Source organism: Macadamia integrifolia, chromosome 3, assembly GCF_013358625.1.
Source record: "Macadamia integrifolia cultivar HAES 741 chromosome 3, SCU_Mint_v3, whole genome shotgun sequence".
Classification (NCBI taxonomy): Eukaryota; Viridiplantae; Streptophyta; class Magnoliopsida; order Proteales; family Proteaceae; genus Macadamia; species Macadamia integrifolia.
Window position 1 is genome coordinate 12,743,491 of NC_056559.1, and position 19,983 is coordinate 12,763,473.

Consider the following 19,983-nt stretch of genomic DNA (forward strand, 5'->3'; position numbering starts at 1 on the left):
AATAGAAAACATGAACCAAGTCTGGGTCACAAACACTGATTCTATTGATCTGGCTGCCACATGCTATTGGGTGGTGGTCCCACTTATACGTTCTAAGAAGACTACTAAGAATTACTATTTTATTATTTCCTTTTTTGAGTAGCTGTCGTCGTAGGGAAGATTTTGGTCTTTGGGTCTTTTATTTAAACAATGTACTGCTACAATAGAAGAGATGCTTGAGAAAAGTTTTCTTTTCTTTGGTTCAGTGAATCTGGATAGGTTGCAGTGGTGAAGCTGTAACAGTTCTTGGTGGTGATTCCATAGGTGGTGAAGCCTTGGTCATATCTTTTTTGTTTCTTCTTTCATGTGTTAAAAAAAAGTGTTAGAGAATACTAGTTTGTCCCTAGACCCTATCTACAGTCCTGTTGTGATTGATCTTTCGTTGGCTTTATTGGTTCAAGATCTATTCTGCATTATCAGTCCAAAGACCAGAAGAAAATAGAACACTTATGGGTAAGTTAACCTTGTTGAACTGCTGTGGGCTTGTCTAGAAGCAAATTTTCAGACAGTTTTATATAAAACATGTTCCAAATGCATTAACATATATTTGAGCAAGCAATTTTCACCCATTAACATTCCTCTCTTTCATTTCTCCTTTTCTGTTTGGACCTCAATTTTCCCTGCTTTGTTTTGCACAGATCCTTGTAGCCAACTCCATTAAGTTGGGATAAGGCTGAGTGTTTTGTTGTGTATTTGTAAGGGTTTTATGACTGTTTAGGATTGTTAGACAGTTATGCTGTAGGTGAGAGTGACATGCACATGGGATTGTTTTGGATGTGAGGTTACAGTTACCAAGTCCAGGACACATCAGCCTCAGTATCTTTGGTTGGAAAAGGGATTGGATAAGGCTAACCTTACTGCCACTTCACCAGAAGATCAAGGCCATGTCGAAACTGGAATACCATAGGCATTTCCTCTTAAGCCATTCACTAGAGTTCTTTCTTTGTAAAGAAAGGGGTGGTAGAGCAAGGTTTGCATCTAGTTGTCCGGGTGTTTATTATAATGATCACAAGTGCGAAAACAAGATTCAACAAAATGTTCAATCCACATCCTGTCCTGATGGAAGCATGGAACCTTACATTTCTTCCTATTTATTTATTTATTTTGATTTCCCTTTCTTGGTTAATGGGTGATGCAACAATCAGGAGCATGGCATTTGGCCTGGTAACTGATTGTACTGATGACAGGGTGTAATGGGATTCTAGGTCACCTGACAGTTTAGGTTATAGAAATCCAAAGAATTTTCTAGAACCACAGCTAAGGAAATAGGAATGACAATAGAGAAAGTTAAATAACTTACCAAAGACAGATTTGATGTGGACCAAATTCTGGTCGAGCGGTCTAAAGGGCATAGAGAACTAACCAACAAAGTTTGAAAGGAATCCGACGGTCAGATTTATAGATGTGAGAATCCTTCTTGAATTAGGATAAGTGAAACCCAAAATGCAAACCGGAACAGAATTAGTTACTTCCAAATTTAGCAACTACCAGATTTAGAAAGTCGAGATTAGGAACAGAAGATATAAACAGAGAGTTGATTCAGAAACCGGATTTTAGAAAGTAGAGTTGAAACAAGGATTTAGAAGCTGAATGTGTTCAGCAAACATGATCAGAAATCAAAGTAGCAAAGCAGTTTCAGAAATTTGGAAATTTCAGATTCAGAATAGAAACAGGTTTTCTGAAATCGATAGACAGAACTGTAGTTTGAAACTTTAAACAGAACCAAGTAGAACCAGAATATATAAACTGAAGGAAACAGAACAGTAACTGAAGAAGATCAGAGAGAAAACTATCTAGCAGAATAGTATAATTGAGAAGAAAAACAGAATTAAGGGTGTGCAAAAACTTACGAGCCACAGGGTAGGATAAGTGCAGAGAATTGACCTGAATCCATAGTGAAAGAAGAAAAGAAGAGACGAGGGATTTGTAGGGCTTGAATCCCACCAGTACCCTAACCTGGTGATGCAGTTGCACGATGGACTTAGAGAAAAAAAAAAAATCTTTTGATTTGATTCTCTTTGGATTTAGAAACAATTTCGTTTGTATTAGTTAGTTTCTAATTTTAGATTAGTTTCCATTTTCAAGTAGTTTCCATTAATTATTTGATTTTTCCTTTATATTAGTCATGTAATAGATAAGAACTCAGTTTTGAGATTTGATGTTTTGATGAATAGAGATTTTATATGAAAACCATGGCTGCCGTGGGCTGTTTTTCCCCTCCCTGACTCTCTGAAATCTTCTCTCCACTCTTGTTTCTTCTTCTTTCTTTTCTTCTTCATCTTTTCTCTATTCTTCTTCTTCTTCTTTTTTCCCGCTCTCTTTCTCTGTTTCTGGGTGATGGTTGCAGCCCCAAATAAGTGGGTCGACCTCCTTAATTCTTGAACTACTTGGACCAAGACCTTGATCGAAGGTTTCCTACCTACAGGCGATCAAAAACCTGGAGTATTACATCCAAGACTTGGTTCTGTTCTGAGAAATCAAACTCAGATTCAGATTTGGTTCTGAAACCCTCCGCCAGTCCTGATATTAGAGAGGAAACTCCATCTTTTCACTTCCTGTTTTGGCTGAACCTTGGCTGGAATCACAAGACCTGTGAGCTGCGATTCTTCCTTCCAAGCCCAAGGTCTATCCATGCTGGTGTGAGAGAGCTCCATCCAAAGTATCGAAGCTGCCCTCTTTTCTGGTTCTGACGCAGGATTGAAGAAAGAGTTTGCTTTATTTCTTTTGCATTCTGATTTCCAGTTATGCCCTTCTCCTTGTCTCTAATTCACTCATGTCCTAAACTCATATTGTGTTTCCTAATTTATTCCCATCCAATAATCGTCAATTCCCTTTAGGTCCCATCTCCCAAATAGCTCAATATCTAATCTGGTTATTTACAATTCTGCCACCCCCTTTATAACTTCAACTTAATTACAATTCTGCCATTTAGTTGAAGCTTTATTTCAATACAATTGTTATTGGGTGTTGCCTTTGTTTTATTGAGTGTTAAGTGGGCCCTAAGCAATCCGATTTCAGTCTATTGGAATCCGGTTCGGCATCACCTGGAATCCACCTGGGTTTCTACTGGGTCTTGCAGAAAAACAATCTTCTGAATTTCACAGAACTAACAAGCAAAAGCTAGTGTTAGAACCTCAAAAATCATGGTTAAGGGTTTGTGACCCATTTCCTTATTTATAGAACTAAGACATAAATAGAATTAGGAAACAAAAAAAGGGCGTACCCAGTGCACGAGGCTTCCACCATTGCTGGGTCTGGGGAGGGTCATAATGCACACAGCCTGACCCCAACTTTGCGGAGAGGCTGTTTCTCAACTTGCGCAGAGGCCTGCCCTCTAATTATAAACTTATCCTATCACAGGCCAAAGGAGATTCCTATACAAGTAGAACTCATGAAAATAGAAACAAATTGGGACTGGAATTTATGGCAGCTATTCCTAATGTAGAACTAGGATTGCATAATCAATCTAACCCCAATCTGCAGGACTCTTTAACCTGAGAAAACCAAATCAAAGCACAAAGGAAACTTAATAAATAAAGCAGAAACTAAGATTTGAGATAAGAATAGGAATTAAGCAAACTGAGACAGAAATTAGGGTTCCTGTAACTGATTTGAAAACAGACAATGAAATAAGACTCAATTAATAGGGGAAGCAATACCTAAGATCAATAGACAGACGTTCAGATCAAATAATAAAAGTGATTCAACAAATCTGGTTAGAAAACTGGGTGGAACAGAAATTGAGCAGCAGAGGGAGATTTCTTATAACAACCAATCCACAGGTCTGATTGACACTGAAAATTGGATTGAACCACCCTCTATATGGGTGTAGCATTCGACCAAAATATGGTGGTTGATTGTCTTTGGGAATGGTGGATTGGTGATGTGGAACCTGGAATCGGATTGCTGGGCCCATACAAGAATGCAATAACCAAATATCAAAGAATAGTGGCAGTTCTTGTAAATAAATTGAAGTTTCAAAGGGGAATGACACTCTTGTAAATAACCAAAATTTTCTAATGTTTAAATGGGTTGGTTAAGAAGAGAGAACACAAATGGGAATTTGATTTATTGTTCAAGGATGGATTTGGAGCTAAAGGTAATTAAAGTACAAAGTGTCCTAAAGCCAAAGGGGCTTTATAGGGGTATAATGGGAAAGTGGGTGATAAAAAAAGAAGCAAAAGGAAGTTGTGGGGGAGGGTTATCTTCAACCTCTAGAAGACGTTCAGAACCAGCAAAGCAACTCCTTGCAACCAGTCCAGCCTACCGTCTAGGGTTCCAAATAACACAAGAAAACGTTCAGAACCAGCAAAGCAACTCCTTGCAACCAGTCCAGCCTACCGTCTAGGGTTCCAAATAACACAAGAAAACTCATCGCAAACCCTCACCATATGAATTCCGAACCATAGAATCATCATCATGTAGCATCAACACAAAGACCACTCCAGCAGGTGGGTATGGCGGTAACAGGGAAACCAGAACCTGCAATTGGTTTACTTTTTTGTTGATAGAAAGCAATCGGTTTACTTGCTCGCAACAGAGGAGGGCTTGGGGAAAGAAACTCCAGGGTTCTGATCGCAAATGAAAGCCCTACCTTCGACCATAATATCGAGTCAAACCAAATTCTGCTGAAGGAGTTCAGAAGAAGAAATCGAAGAAGGAGAATAGGAGGAGAGAAAGAGAGAGAGAAAGAGCATCACACAAGGAGGGGGGAATGGTCACACAATGTTGTCAAGTACCTACCTGGCACTAAAACAATTCAATAAACTTCCAGTCTTCAAATCATGCTCAATGACTTGGGTTACATGCCTATTTATAATAAACCAAATTTAAAACTTCCTAATTAAAGTCTAAAACTGAAATCAAATAAAATCTCCTAAAACCTAGAGTAATAAAAATAGAAACACAATAAAATTCAAATTGGTAATTCCTTACTTGTCTAATAACTACCCAAAATATATATATATATATTACATATCTTTCCCAAATAAAATAAATCCTAAAATCTCATACTAGCTTTGATTCCAAATTGGATCTGGTTCATCTCCATCCAGATACCAATATGGGTTTGGATCGGTCTAAAGTTGTGCACCTGCATCAATTGGGGAACAAGAAATTGTGAATGATTGGAGCAGTCACTAAGGCCTTGAATGGATAAGGAACAATATAAGAGAGCAGCAGCATTTTTGTTCGTCAAAATTGGGGCTCATAATGGAGCCTTTGAGTTGTATTTATAGCTTAACAATGAAGTGGCAAGGCCATCAATTAGGAAAGTTCCAAATTGGAATGGTTCCTAATTGCTGGTTACTTGGTTACAAAGAAATAAGTAAGGTAGAAACTAAACAAAAAGCAAACTTGTTTGCTTGTCTCTTAAGAATGAGACGAACAAACATTACAATGAATTAAGCTGGATCAAGTGACCCAAGTTAAAACAAAACAACTTAACAGTAATGAACCTAAATCATGGGCTGTGGTCTAAGCTCTCGAATAGATAGGCTGCTGTAGCCTTTTCTTCCTTTAGCTGTAAGTCTTCAATTCTGCATCAATTCCAGCCTTAACAAAGTAACATAATGAGATGAAAATAAATAAATTAGAACCTTAAAACAAGCCCCAAACTGGCTGTTTTCAAGAAGAACCATAAATGGAACTCCAAGCTAGAATGGAACCAGACAACTGGTCTAAAAAATGAGCCTCAGGTCTAGGTGACTTGCTGGACCTTCTTCCTTTGATAGTACTTGTGTTTATAGTTGGATTCTAAATCATACTCGCTCCGTGGTGGATGACCTTGCAAAGGGAGGGTTATTGAGGGAGACCATGTCTATTGGGCACATTTGGATAGCTAACTGTATATTTATTTTTTTACCTTTCACTTTATCTGATTGTACTGTACCAAATACTTCATTTTAATTGAATAGAATTTTCTTTTCAGAAGGAATGGGACTTGTTGACGTTGGAAGTGAGCCCTTGCAATTTTGTTGTTGAGGGGCTCGAAGCAGGACGAGGTTTTCTGGTTTGACCTTTCAAACTGTTAATGGGTTGCTTGTATAGTTGTGTCAAACTCCAAGACCTTTTGGGTGCCCTAAAACCATTGAATTGGTTTAGAACCACTAGTATTGACAGTTGGGATGGTGTACTGGACAGTTGAATGATTCAGACAATCAGACTTGACTTGGAATAATCAATCTGATGAAATATACCTACCAGCATTGAGACTTGAACTCACATACACAACTTGCTTGATATCACTTAACCACTACATCAGAATTTGACATCTGATCGGGAACTAATACACATTCATAATATAATCCTTGTTTTTTTTTTTTGGTGGGGAGGGGGAGAGTTTTATGGTTCAATTTTTTAACTAAATGGTTCAACTGCTGAACTGGACTTGCAAATGGTTTGATAACGAGTTCCTTTTAAAATAACTCTTCAAAGAAGCAGGAAAAGGTGCTAATCTTTGTAAAACCTATCTCATCAGATCCTTGCACTTAAACAATTATCGTCTATGATAAATCTTGCATATGCTTTCATAACTTGAAATGATTCTTTAGTTTGGGGGTAAATCTTTTTGTGTTCAATTCTATGCAGTTTGCATGCTTTATGTTTTCAAAAACTGGAATCTTAGTCTATTCGGAACAGTTCTTGGTGTGCTGGTCATATATCTCTCCTTGATCTGAAGATGGTTAATCTAGTCATTCCATCATCTTTATGGCTCAGTTGACTGGGGGGATGCGGATATGATCCTGGGTTCTCTATGGGCCCACCCAAGTACTAAACTAGTCAATGATAGGGTCAATGGTGATTTCATAATTATTTTGAAATTCAGAATCAATAAAGTAAAGAGGAATAGAGTTAAGGGTACAATTGGAAGAAATTACTAAAAGGGTGTGTAAATTTGGAATGTGGAGTAAAAGAAGAAAGAAATCCAATGCCACTTAGGAAACAAGGGAAAACTTGGGGTTTTTAATTAAGGAACATCTTCTTGTACCTATCAAACCATGATTGAACTTCAATCCATCGGCAAACTGATTTGGTTTCAAGGGGGGATTGACCTATCCGTATGGATTTCTGAGTCTGAAATTTTGTTGGAAGATCACAAACCCATCAAGCTATTTAATCCAAGCGATAGCCAGCCTCCTGGACAGCCCTATTGAACCATAACCAAGTTTGGACGTGGTCTGCCTTGCCCCAGGTTTCCAGACTGAGTCAAGATGGTCCAAGCATGGATGTGCAACTGCATCAGGTGCATCCTTTGAGAGTATTAGTCAATGCTTTTTAATTTTGTATTTGTAATAGGGCAGTAATGAACATGATGCTCCCCAAATCTACCAAGTCTTGTGCTTTTGCAGTTGTTTTAGGTTCGTCCTTACTGTCTTCTTCATTTGTGCATTTAGAAAACATAGTTTTTTTATTGAGGATTTTAGAATTTCATCTGCCTGTATTTATATTGCAGGTGATAGAAGCACAGGTTGATATGCCTGTTGTTGGAGCTATAACTTTGTACGTGTCTCTTCTGACATTTACTCTTCGTGTCCATCCTGATCGGCTTGATTATGTAGATCAAGTGCTGGTATGCTTTTTTCTTAAGTTGCACTGACAATATTAGTAGCAGAAATTTGCATGCCCCATAAACCTCAATATTAATGGATGTGGCTCTCTGTGTGCTTTGGAGTAAACCAGTGACTTAGTTTGGTATGGCTCAATTTACAGTTTACTCACAAAGATATGTCTCTGGGTTATTTTTCTGCAGGGAGCATGCGTTAAGAAACTTTCTGGAAGACCAAGACTTGAAGACAGCAGAGCTACAAAGCAAGTTGTTGCACTTCTGAGTGCTCCTTTGGAGAAATACAATGATATTGTTACTGCTCTGATGCTTTCAAACTATCCTCGAGTGATGGATCACCTTGATAATGCTACAAATAAAGTCATGGCAGTGGTTATTATTCAAAGCATTATGAAAAATAACAGTTGTATTTTGACTGCGGATAAGGCATGCTTTGTTTCACCATTCTTTGTCCCCCCCACCCAACCCTCAAAACGAAAAGGGGAATAGTGTATAGTGTCTCTTTTAACATTTCAATGGTTCTTGTAGGTTGAAGCATTGTTTGAACTAATAAAGGGTCTTATAAAGGATTTGGATGGGTCTCCTATCGAAGAGGTGCATCATTTAGTTCTTCTAATTGTTGTATCCATTTGTTGTAGTAGATTATGAAGACATCTGCATTTAATGTTTAACACGTTCTTCCTGGTATTTGGTTGTTGTCTTCTTGATCAACTGGTGTTAGTTTTAGTTTCTTTTCCTACTATTTCCTTTCTTTTTTCTAGAAATTAATCCTTGTAATTTCCACTGGATTATAGATGGTGATAAATAACATTGTATGCATTGTTTCTACATTTCTCTATAGCTTGACGAAGAGGATTTCAAGGAGGAGCAAAATTCTGTTGCTCGTCTCATTCACATGCTCTATAATGATGATCCAGAGGAGATGTTTAAGGTAGTAATGCACTGAAGGTTTTAATCTGTCTTTAAATGCTGTACAACTCTTGATGTTGCCCTCCTTATATGTTTCAACAGTATACATGACAGATTCTGTCTATTATTATTAATGGTTTTAATTTAACATGTATTGGATTCCAGATTATATGTACTGTGAGGAAGCATATTCTTACTGGAGGACCAAAACGACTTTCTTTTACTGTTCCTCCTCTAATTTTTTCTGCCCTTAAGGTTTGGTTCTTCTGCATCCAACTTGAGCAAAATGCTTCTCTGTTTTTCTGTATTTTTTTTGGTGTATAATTTATTAGAGAGACAGTAATCATATGGTAACATGCTGCTGAAAGAGGAAAAAACAGTAAAGCATAGTTGGATACTTTTTAGCGCCATGCGTATTTTTATTATCTCCCTCCATGATATTTTATCAGTCATGATTCATTATACTGAATTAGAAAAGTGAGTGAATTCTTCTGAAATGACCTAACATAAAATTAGGTTGACATGCTTTTTCCTGAGTTTCAATATGCTCCTGTGAATGTAAATTTCACTCAATATTTAAGTCTGTTCATCCTAATCTTCCCCTTTATGGTATTATATGAGCACAAGTTAGCGTTCTATTTTTCATAAAATGTACATAGAATTTGAGCATTCAAAAACTTGTGTAATTATGCCCCATTGTTGGATAATGCTTCACAGAAGTGTTCTGAAGTAAAAAACAGTAAACCATACTTATTTTTATTATTTCCCTCCATGATATTTTATCAGTCATGATTCATTATGCTGAATTAGAAAAGTGAATGAGTTCTTCTGAAATGACCTAGCATAAAAATTGAGTTGACATGCTTTTTCCTTAGTTTCAGTATGCTCCTGTGAATGTAAATTTCACTCAATATTTAAGTCTGTTCATCCTAATCTTCCCCTTGATGGTATTTTATGAGCACAACAGTGTTCTTCTTTTTATAAACTGTACATAGAATTCGAGCATTCAAAAACTCGTGTAATTATGCCCCATTGTTGGATATTGCTTCACGGAAATGTTCTGAATGCGCATATGATGCTTCGATTTCAGTTTTAGACTAGTTAATCAGCCTATATGTAGCACTGATTGTTGGATGATGATATTTATGAACATTTACATGCTTATGTATCTATTGTTCTTGGAGTTGGTTCCGCTTGAATTCCTTAAGTACTTTTGAATGGATTCAGTCGTTGACCTATTTGGATTTCTTTTCTGTTTATATATCTTTCAAGTTTTTCTTTTATCTTTCAGAATTTTGAGCCAATATTTGTAGATTTTTGGTTTGCTTGTTTCCCAACAAGGCTGCAAATTGAAAACATTAGAAGGAAAAAAAGGTTAAACTTATAAATCAGTATAAGGGGGAGAAAGTAAATTTTATTACGGAGAAAAAACGCTGCCAGGCTGCATAGCGACGCTAGCGCCTTCTTGTGTCCATCTCTCTCCTTCCACAATAAGGAGCAGATATTTCATTTCACAGAAGGAGGAGAGAGATAGACGCAGGGAGACACTAGTATACACTACGCAGCTGGACTGGGAACTCAATCCCATTTTATTATTGTTATTGTACAATTAAACAGAAAAAAGAAGATAAATGTGTTTCTGGGAGAATAAATTTTTTGTGCTTGTGTACTTTGTGTGTCTGAAGAAAGATTAATGCGTCTGTAGAGTGTGTATTTAATTTTTTATTGTTGCCTTCTTTTTGTGCGGTGTGTTTCGTATTCAAAAGACTTACTGCCGTCACAGTATATCATTGCATCGAAACACATTTATCTTCTAAGGTTATTGATGCAAATTTCATGAACTAGATTTGATTTTCATAGGCAGCGGTGGGGGTCCCTGCTGATGGCAATGCCAAAGGTGGGGCCCTCTGCTCTCTGTGATTGTTCTGGTCTTGGTATGCCCAGTGTCTAACTTTTTGTAATTTTTTTTGTTTCCTTCTCTTTTTAATACAAATCTGATCTTTTAGCCAAAAAAAAAGGACCACTCTTCCATGCACTCAAGCTTGCGGCATCTGGGAGACAAACTCAGACCCTCTTCTTATTATAAAGTAAAAAGGGAATACCATGAAATGCTTGTCTGCAATCCAGAATGCAAGTTATCATGGTTAGATTCTGTGTGTAATGTGTGTGTGTGTGTGTGTGTGTGTGTGTGTGTGTGTGAGAGAGAGAGAGAGAGAGAGAGAGAGAGAGAGAGAGAGAGAGAGAGAGAGACCATGTATGTGTTGACAAAATTTGCAAATGACTTTTTTGTCTATCCTTTTATTTTTCTGTCATTTGCCATGCATATTTGAGAACAGAAAATTCTTGTTGATGAGACCATGTTTGTGTGTGTGTGTGTGTGAGAGAGAGAGAATTTGCAACTGACCTTTTGGTCTATCCTTTTCTTTTCCTGTTATTTGCCATGCATATTTGAGAAGAGAAGATACTTGTTGACAAGACCATGTATGTGTTGACCAAATTTGCAACTTATCATTTTGTATATCTTTTTCTTATTCCGTCATTTGCCATGCGTATTTGAGAAGAGAAGATTGTAGTTGATAAGATATTCATTTTATTATTATTATTATTATTATTTATGTTTCTAGGAATTATTTCATTTAACCCCCATGTCATTTTAGGAAAAGCATAATTTATATATTGAGGTTTTCTGAGTAGATATAAACTGTGTAGTTTTCATCTTGTGAACATTGAAGTACCAAAAATCTCATTATGCTTTTGCCCAAACTATCAGTTGCCAGTGAATTAATTCCAAAAGATTTTGGAGGATCCTCAGAATTTATCTCTGCATTGCAGTTGGTCAGGCGATTGCAAGGTCAGGAGGGGGAAGTGGCTGGAGAAGACGAGGCTGCGACTCCTAAGAAAATTTTTCAGATTTTGCATCAGGTGACTTCTGCTTTGGTTGCTTATGCTATTCATTAAGTAATTGTATTGACTCAAAAACTAAATTAGTTAACCATCATTGTGTGTATTACCATAGCCCTATTCTTTTAGCGGACTCAAGGTGACTTCTAACCAGGAGTTACTCAGAGCACACAATAAAGAGTGCCGTTGGAGAGACTGGTTTCGGGCACAGTGATTGGTCTTAATTTTTATGTTGCTTAATTTTCTCCATCTTTATCCCCAAGATATTTTCATATTTAGTGCTCACAAGCTTGTTATCAGTTCTAAGTTCAACTTCAATTTATCTTGCATTTGTTTAACTTTTTTCTTAGGCCTTTTGTGTTTTCGAGTGTTTGAAATGGAAGGATATTATTAGAAGTAGATCACTCTAGATTTATGGTTTAACCAAAAGATGGTGTATTAAACATTCCTTGCCCTCTTTTGTCCCTGTTCTGTTATCCTTTGGATCTCACAACCCCAGGGACCTTTTTTGCTTAATATTAATGTGGAGCCTTTATGTCTTCTATGTGGTTTGTGCATCCATCACGTGTCTTGTCCATTCATCCATCTCTAGTGATTTAATCTAATTTCCAAAAATCATTGTATTTTGTTCCAGATTATTGAGGCTCTGTCATATGTTCCGGCATCTGAACTTGCTCTCAGATTGTACTTGCAGTGTGCTGAGGTATGTCTAATGTAATGCTTATAACCTTAAGCAGATCTGCATTTTTTTTGGGGTCAAGTATACGGCCTAATTATAAAATGTTTCAGTATGTCTGTTATATAGTACAGGATTGCATTTGCTAAACTGTGTGTGTGCTAATCTTTACTAGCTCTGGTTGCTGGATGCAGGCTGCCAATGACTGTGATCTTGAACCCATTGCATATGAGTTTTTAACCCAAGCATTTATCTTGTATGAGGAAGAAGTTGCGGTAATTGATCTGGAGCCCTTTTATTTATTTATTTATTTTTCCTTTTAGGGGAATTAACAGTTCCGTTAAGTTACCTTAAGTTGCAGTAAGATTTTTATAGTATACTTACATGGATGTGTGCATTTTTATAGGATTCAAAAGCACAGGTAACTGCAATACACCTAATAATAGGGACTCTTCAAAGGATGAACATATTTGGTGTTGAGAACAGAGATACTCTAACACACAAGGCCACAGGGGTAATAGTTCTATTTTATTGTCTGATCATTGAGCCATTTTATCCTACCAATGCTATAAACCTAATAATGTTTTCCGTTGAGCAGTATTCGGCAAAACTTCTAAAGAAACCTGATCAGTGCAGAGCAGTTTATGCATGTTCACATCTCTTCTGGGTTGATGAACAGGATGGTATCAAGGATGGAGAAAGGTAAACTCCTTTAATGTTTGTTACAAATATGTACACATGGATGGATTCATACACATGCAAAAATATTCATTTCTATATGTGGCTGGGTTGGTTTTTATGTTGTAAATGGATTCATCTTGAATGAGGTGTACTAATAGAGCAGTACTCTCACCAGCTTGCTCATGGCAAGGATGTAGCCTAACATTATATAAGTAGGCTGTAACCAGTTTATTTATTTAATATTTTGTTTTAGTTTTTCCTTATTGTGATAATAATTAATTTTCTTGCATTCACCATATAGGTGAGTTTGCTTACCCTTTGCTGCACCTTTTTTTTTGTTGCCCAGTTTAGTTTGGTTGATTACAATCATGGTTTTAAGTATCGGTGTGTATCATGCCGTATCGGCCGATACGTATCCGTATCGGTAGTTATCGGCACGATACATACCGATACGTATCATGAAAATTTTAAAACCCTTATGTATCAATACGTATCCTACGATACACACTGATACACACCGATACACCACCGATACGCACCGATACTCACCGATACGTACCGATACTCTATGAAAAATTCAAAATTGAAGTGAAATGTACGTTTCGGTATGTATCGGTATGTATCGGTATGTATTGACCGATACACACCGATACGTACCGATACGGTCATAAAATGGCCAAAATGGGTAATTTTTTAGAAAAACATAATTTTTTGAGGTGTTTTTGTTCCAAAGTTGCTGCCAACCATTTTTCTCTCTAACTAAAGTGGAAATCAAGGTTGGGAACAAGGATTTTACATTTATGGGACAATTACAAACCTTGGATTCTTAGTGCGATACTCTCAATTTACTGTTTATGCATAATACATGTTATATATAACTTTTTTTAATTATTTTTTTTATGCAAATGTGTATAAAAAAATGTTTCCTATCTATTTATGTGTGTATCTTTAACGTATCTTAGCGTATCTCCGATACGATACGATACGATACCCTCTGATACGTATCTTAATTTTGGCCGACCGATACCGATACTTTAATCCTTGATTACAATTATATAAGCAAGTATGCATGTGGTAATTTTAGTTTTGGGTGCCACTTCTTGTCACCAAAGTGGTGAACTGAGAAGTTGTAACCTTCTTTTAGTTGCCCATTGTCTTATTTCTAAAAGTTATTTGGTGCAATATTTAATGTAGAGGTAAGAAAAGGTTTTCAAAAAGTTGTAAGTTATTTGATATTGAATTTAGTGCAATATCTATGTGAAATGACAGGATTTGCCTCATTGAAGAAAAAGTGTTATACTAAAAGGGAAAAAAAGTAAGGTCAAGTAAGGTTAAGACTTTTTTCACCGACCTTGGTTGCAACAAAATTTTCCCTTCAGTTTTTTGAGGGGGTATAACTTGTTCACCCCCCCCCCCCCCCAAAACCCCCAAAAGGGGGGGGGGGGTGTTTCTAATATAATCTTGTTGAGATTGGACATCTAACAAAAATAAATATGAGCAAGAAAACTTTGAAGACAGGAAACCCTTATGTATAAATGTATGTGGCTATAGGGTTGAACCAGAACAGATTTTGGATCCAACCTGTCAAATTTTAATGTGTGGCCAAGTTTCATGGATGTAACAAATTATGTGGGTTTTGCAGCACATTGGAAGACTGCAAAATCTGGGTAATAGTATGCTTATTTTTGTAATTTACTTTGTGGTACTCACCTAAACTATCTGCTGAAACAGCTGAGTCTGTAATATGCCGTCTGGATTCCTAGATCTGACCACTTGACCTGAGCTGAGAGGCCCAGTTGAAAACAATCTTGTTGAAATTTTCTGTGGCTTCATATGACTGTAATTTGTCCTTATAAGGATTCTATCTATTGGTAGCACAAAGATCTTTAATGCCTCAAGTACCAACTTTTGTTCGGTGGTTTGTCTCAGTGGGAATTTACACTTAGATTCTCGGGGCATCGGTGCCTGTAGTTTTTCAAATGTTGGAAACCAGGAAAGAAATAATGCAATTGATTATTCATTGTATTTTCTTTCTACAGGGTCCTGCTTTGCCTAAAGCGTGCCTTAAGGATTGCAAATGCTGCTCAACAGATGGCCAATGTGACAAGGGGTAGCAGTGGACCAGTCACACTCTTTGTTGAAATACTAAACAAGTAGTGTCAACTGAAACCTAGACTAACTGTTATTAGTATTATTTTGACTGCTTTGAGCTAAAGGGTTTGACAAACCGCCTATAATTTAATTCCAGGTATCTTTACTTCTTTGAGAAGGGGAACCCTCAGATCACTAGTGCAGCAGTTCAGGGCTTGGTTGAACTAATCACAACAGAGATGCAAAGTGATGCGACGACACCAGATCCATCTGCAGAAGTATTTTTTGCCAGTACATTGCGCTACATTCAGTTTCAGAAACAGAAAGGTGGTTTGATGGGTGAAAAATATGAGCCCATCAAAGTCTGATTTGCAAGTGAGTAAGCATCTCCAAGATATAAAGATGTGGACAGGTGTGCTGAGTCTTTTTTTTTTTTAATATAATTTATAAGAGGGTGTGGTGGTTTCAGAATGGTTTTGGGGGGCTTTTTTCGTTCTCCACAATGAAATGAAATAGCCATTTCGTATTCCTTGTTCTCCTTTGAAGAATTCTGTGAATGGAAGGGATGAGGTACCTCAAAGTCTAAAAGATAAAAATAGTTCCTTGTATCTGATTAATTAGTGTTCAGCATTCTCTCAGTGGTGAGGACTGTATCCTTCCATTGCAGTTGCCACACCTGCACTGAGTCATGTCGGCTCAACTATTTGGAGTCAAAATGCTGTTTTCTTCGCTTCTGCTCTAACTTAATCTTTCCCCCCTTCTAAATGTAACCCTGTTATCCTTTTGGGTGGTTGTTGGTGCTGACTGACTTCTCATACAAAGTTCATTTGTATAACAGTAAGACCAAGACAAGAATAAGTCTTTTTCGTCATTCCTACAATCAGGTATGTATCTTTGGGTCCATGATCTTCTAAATATCCGAAGCATTGAATACCCCTTCCCTTTCCTCTCTTTTTCTTGTACTGTTGTCTGGGTTTTTTTTTTTTTTTTTGTGGGGGGTGGGGGTTGTTAGTTGATGGTGAGGTTTGTAGTGTGATCATCACGACAAGAGACAGATAGGCGGCTGGAAAAGGGTTTATGGATGGGCACCTTCTTAAGGTATCTTGGGATGGCCCATTGACGTCTTTCTTGAGGATAGTCGATGTATGAATTTCAACTGTTGAATTTTCTTGACTGGTTACATGTCAAGTGAAAGTTTTTAATTCAATCATTATACTTTCCCATGTATTGCCATCTACCATTCTGGTAGTCCAAGCATTGCCTTACACCCTCATGGTAGCCTTGAAAATTGCATCAGTCAGTGTAAGAAAATTGTGTCACTGTAAGAATATTCGAAAAATTCTTTTGATTTGAAACAGAGATTGGTAAGTGAAGGGTAGATTTTCTTGGCCTGTAGTGGGTGGGCCTGTGGTGCAACTCGGTTGAGTTATACTATTGAACATATTGGTCATAGGTTTAAAACTTGAAAACCACCTCTCTTGCAAAGCCAAGGGGTAAGGCTATTTATATTTGCCTTAGACCCTGTAATAGCTGGAGCTTGTGCATTGGGTTGCCCTTTTTTTTATTTTTTTGTTCACTCATAGAGAGGGAAGATTTCATTTTCAAACAGTGAAGTGATATCATGATTGACCTCCCATGTACCTCTTATTGATGAATTTAAAATTATTGGCCAATCGATGGAATTCTTAGGTCATCCTCACACCTCCATCACTAATTGACAAATTTAAAATTATTCACTCATGGCAATCTGTCGTACCGGTTTTCATGGTGATGGAATTCTTTGTAATGACATGATTGGATTCTTAGGTTGTCATTATATTTCAACCCCTTATTGATGAAGTAATTTTGTACCAGAGAGGAAAAGCTAAATTAAGATAAGAGTAGCAAAGATACAATGTTCTAGGTTATAGATATATATCGAGTTTTTGTTAGCCATTGTTATATTTCCACCCGATGTAGTTGTAACTACCTTTTCCATGGCAATTTAACAATATTAGTTCCCATGGTGAAAGGATTCTTCATCATGGATGAAGGGAAACTCGGTTTGGTAAATTATGAGCATTGAGATGATGCCTTTGAAATTCGAGAGACAAATAAGGTGGTTGCTGATCCTTAAAAAATATTGAGGGCAATATGCTCAGCACTGCCTTGACGAGCAAGAAGGAAACATTTGCCCCTCTGAAGAGATCAATAATTGATATATCCATCTAATAGGCAAGTAGCTTGACAAAGATTCAAATGCGAACTTGAAGTTAAGGCAATGAAAAATTATTAAGAGTCGTCTAGTTAAAAATTTGGGAAAAGGATCTCTAAGTTGCCTGAGGGTATACTAGAACCTTTGCGGCTCTCATTTTCACATGAAATGATCTTGTTGCGCTCTTATGTACAAAATGGTTCTAAGTGTGGAGCCCTTTTCCCTTAAAAAAATTTCTCAATAGCTGCCCCAAATTTTTGAAGTACCCATGTGATCTCTCTTTTTTGGAATTGATGCTTATTCCAATAAAATAAAAAAATCAAAATCAAAAATCAAAAATCAAACTTAACCCTAATTGATTGACAACAAAAATTTTAAAAATATTTCTACACATGCAAGAGTATTCACTAGTACCTAGGTATTTGCCACTTGGATGGTGATGTAGCAATTTTGACTATAGGGATATCAAGGTAAAAGTATGAATCAACACATCAAATCTTTTACTTGAAGCCAATCATATAAACTCCCATATAATTGCACAACCATTACATTTATGACCATGCATACTCTTTGCATATTTTAAGGTAGTTCTGAATTTTTCAATGCTTTATTTTATCATTTAGAAAATTCTATTTTGGGTTGAAACTTGACATGTGAGGAATAAATCTTTAGGTATGCTTGTCTACAAAACTTTAGCCTTTTATCTAATTTTCCATGTGTTAGAAATGGTGTGCCAGTGTAGAGGTTACCTCTGTGCTATTGGTGAAGAAGTTATTTTGCTTTTTGTCCTTTATTATAAAATATTATAATTTATTTCAATGAGGGTAAATTCTTGGCATTTCACAGATGTATTTGGAAAATATATAAGGCAATGATAATTCTTGAGAATGATAATGATAATGATAATGATAAATTACTCTCAAATTATTTTGAAAATCCTTTTTACTCCAAAAAATTAATAAACTTTCGAAGATTAAACAAAGGGCAATCAAAAGAAGATTAACTCTTCTCACCGAAAAAGGAAAGAGCCATGATGGATCAGATCGGATTAATTAAAGATAATCTTAGTCATTTATTTGTAAAGGAAATAAGAGAAATGTAGTAGTCCAAAAGTGCCAGCCTTGGACTCAATAATTATTTATACTGTTGTAGGACACTATCTAATAATTCACACTCGAAACCAAAAAAGGAGATGGTGGAAATATGAGAATTTGGAGGGTTGGGTTGATGAGTTAGCCCATGGCATACTTCTGGGTCCAGTTGCGAGCCGTGAACTCATACTTGACTTTGTCTGTCTTGCACATGTGAGCTATCTCAGGAACCAGTGGGTCATCTGGGTTTGGGTCAGTGAGCAGAGAACATATGGAAAGCAAAACCTGCATTAATGAGAGACAGACAAATTAAACCCCATCATCAGATGCCAAAGTAGAGATCTGTTGAGTCACCCACCCACCCACCCAAATAAAGAGGAGCAGAAGATCATTTTGTACCTTGGATACGGTGAGTGCAGGACTCCATTGTTCCTTGAGTATGTCCAAACAGATGTTTCCATTGCTATTTATATTTGGATGGAAGACTTTGGTCCTAAACGCAACCTGCATGCCAATATTAAGGTATCACATCATCACCCAATAACTTGTCCGAACTGATCAGTGGAAGAGAGTCAAATCATGCACTGATACCTTGAGAGAACTCAATCCTATAAATCGACTTATAAGGTAAAGAAATCCATATCAATCCTCATTAAATCTCTTTTAAAATGGATATGGATCAATCCACCATATAACATTAAGAGGTGAATTCATTGAAAATGGAATAGAATCTAGATGTTGTTTTATTACCTTAGGAGGCTTGAAAGGATAGTCAGGTGGGAAGTGGATGTTCACAAGGAAAACACCCCCAGAGTAAGGGCTGTCGTTTGGACCAATTATGGTTGCCTGCCAATGGAACATATCATCTGCCACTGGACCTGAAAATTCAATCATAAAATATTAAATTAAAAAAAAAAATAATTAATACCCTCAAAACCAACAGATCATATATGTATACCTGCACTGCATGAAGTTGGTGGGTCTCTCTGCAAGTCCTTGAGCTCCTTAATAATTCTCTTGGATGCCATTCCAGCAATCTCTGGAATACACGGGAGTTCTTTCAGTACTGAAGTGGAAAGATCAAAGAAAACTGAGGGGGGAGGGTAGAGAGGAAGGAAGAGGCAAAACCACAAAAAAGATGTCCCTGCTGGAGGGTTGAAGGAGTAAATAATATAATGGATGGATTTGAGGAGGAGAGGTGCGAATAATAAGATTGGCCCACTGATGATTCCTTGTGGGGCTGAAGGGAATGTGGGCACAGTGCACAGATAGATTGATTCCCAGAGAGGAAAAGCTAGCAACACATCAAGAATATATATCACAGAAAGATTAATAAAAAGAGAAAAAAAGATGTTTTTCATATCTCTTATCCTTACACATCGTTGTTGCATCCCACCCCTTAGTAGGAGCTAAAGATTGATGGGGAGAGGGATAAGAAAATGCACTTTGGTGCATGCATGATATCATCATTGGAAGGAATAGAAATGTAATGAAGCAGATTGATGATGTCCTATCAGCGATCACTCCCACCCAAAGACAATAAAGGAGATGTTGATCCAACACTTTCCAATGGAAGATGACAAACAACAAAACACCTTTGCCTCAGTACACTCAGAGAGAGAGAGACAGAGAGAGAGAGATGGCCACCACCATAAATCTGTCTAATATTCCATAATTAATCCATTTTTTTAGCTAATACCAAGAAAATAGGAACCTCAGTGATTAATTTGTGAGCCTCTATGAGCTTTACAGCTCCATCACATGAGCATAAAAATTAATTTGTATTCTCCATTCCCTTGTCACTCTCATGGGGTTCCCGTTCCCAAAGTCATGTGTG

At 37.0% G+C, this 19,983-nt stretch overlaps 2 protein-coding genes across 2 annotated transcripts in view; one reads left to right on the forward strand and one right to left on the reverse strand.

Annotated features, from left to right (window-relative positions):
- The window catches only part of LOC122073635 (vacuolar protein sorting-associated protein 35B-like), a 34,517-nt gene extending 18,429 nt beyond the window's left edge, over window positions 1-16,088 (forward strand). Inside the window, exons 11-22 of the mRNA XM_042638246.1 lie at window positions 7,493-7,609; window positions 7,790-8,029; window positions 8,132-8,197; window positions 8,445-8,534; window positions 8,678-8,767; window positions 11,345-11,434; window positions 12,048-12,116; window positions 12,284-12,364; window positions 12,496-12,603; window positions 12,688-12,791; window positions 14,810-14,923; window positions 15,019-16,088. Of these exons, the coding sequence (XP_042494180.1) occupies window positions 7,493-7,609; window positions 7,790-8,029; window positions 8,132-8,197; window positions 8,445-8,534; window positions 8,678-8,767; window positions 11,345-11,434; window positions 12,048-12,116; window positions 12,284-12,364; window positions 12,496-12,603; window positions 12,688-12,791; window positions 14,810-14,923; window positions 15,019-15,229 (1,380 nt within the window). The 3' untranslated portion in view covers window positions 15,230-16,088. The remainder of the gene's footprint in view (window positions 1-7,492; window positions 7,610-7,789; window positions 8,030-8,131; window positions 8,198-8,444; window positions 8,535-8,677; window positions 8,768-11,344; window positions 11,435-12,047; window positions 12,117-12,283; window positions 12,365-12,495; window positions 12,604-12,687; window positions 12,792-14,809; window positions 14,924-15,018) is intronic.
- A 2,015-nt stretch (window positions 16,089-18,103) lies between these two features.
- Window positions 18,104-19,305, reverse strand: LOC122073409 (ubiquitin-conjugating enzyme E2 28-like). The gene is made up of 4 exons (XM_042637998.1): window positions 19,105-19,305; window positions 18,897-19,024; window positions 18,546-18,650; window positions 18,104-18,431 (listed from the first exon to the last, which is right to left on the reverse strand). The coding sequence occupies exons 1-4, from the start codon at window positions 19,172-19,174 to the stop codon at window positions 18,288-18,290; spliced, it is 447 nt and encodes a 148-aa protein (XP_042493932.1). The 5' UTR covers window positions 19,175-19,305; the 3' UTR covers window positions 18,104-18,287.
- Between the last annotated feature and the right edge of the window lie 678 nt (window positions 19,306-19,983).

What these genes read in the sequence shown, in the direction of transcription:
- LOC122073409 (XM_042637998.1), bottom strand. Translation starts at nt 19,174, where the DNA reads ATGGCATCCAAGAGAATTATTAAGGAGCTCAAGGACTTGCAGAGAGAC. An exon ending in ACCAACTTCATGCAGTGCAG is followed by an intron (nt 19,025 to 19,104) that starts GTATACATATAT and finishes TTGAATTTTCAG; the next exon opens with GTCCAGTGGCAGATGATATG. An exon ending in ATCCTTTCAAGCCTCCTAAG is followed by an intron (nt 18,651 to 18,896) that starts GTAATAAAACAA and finishes ATTGGCATGCAG; the next exon opens with GTTGCGTTTAGGACCAAAGT.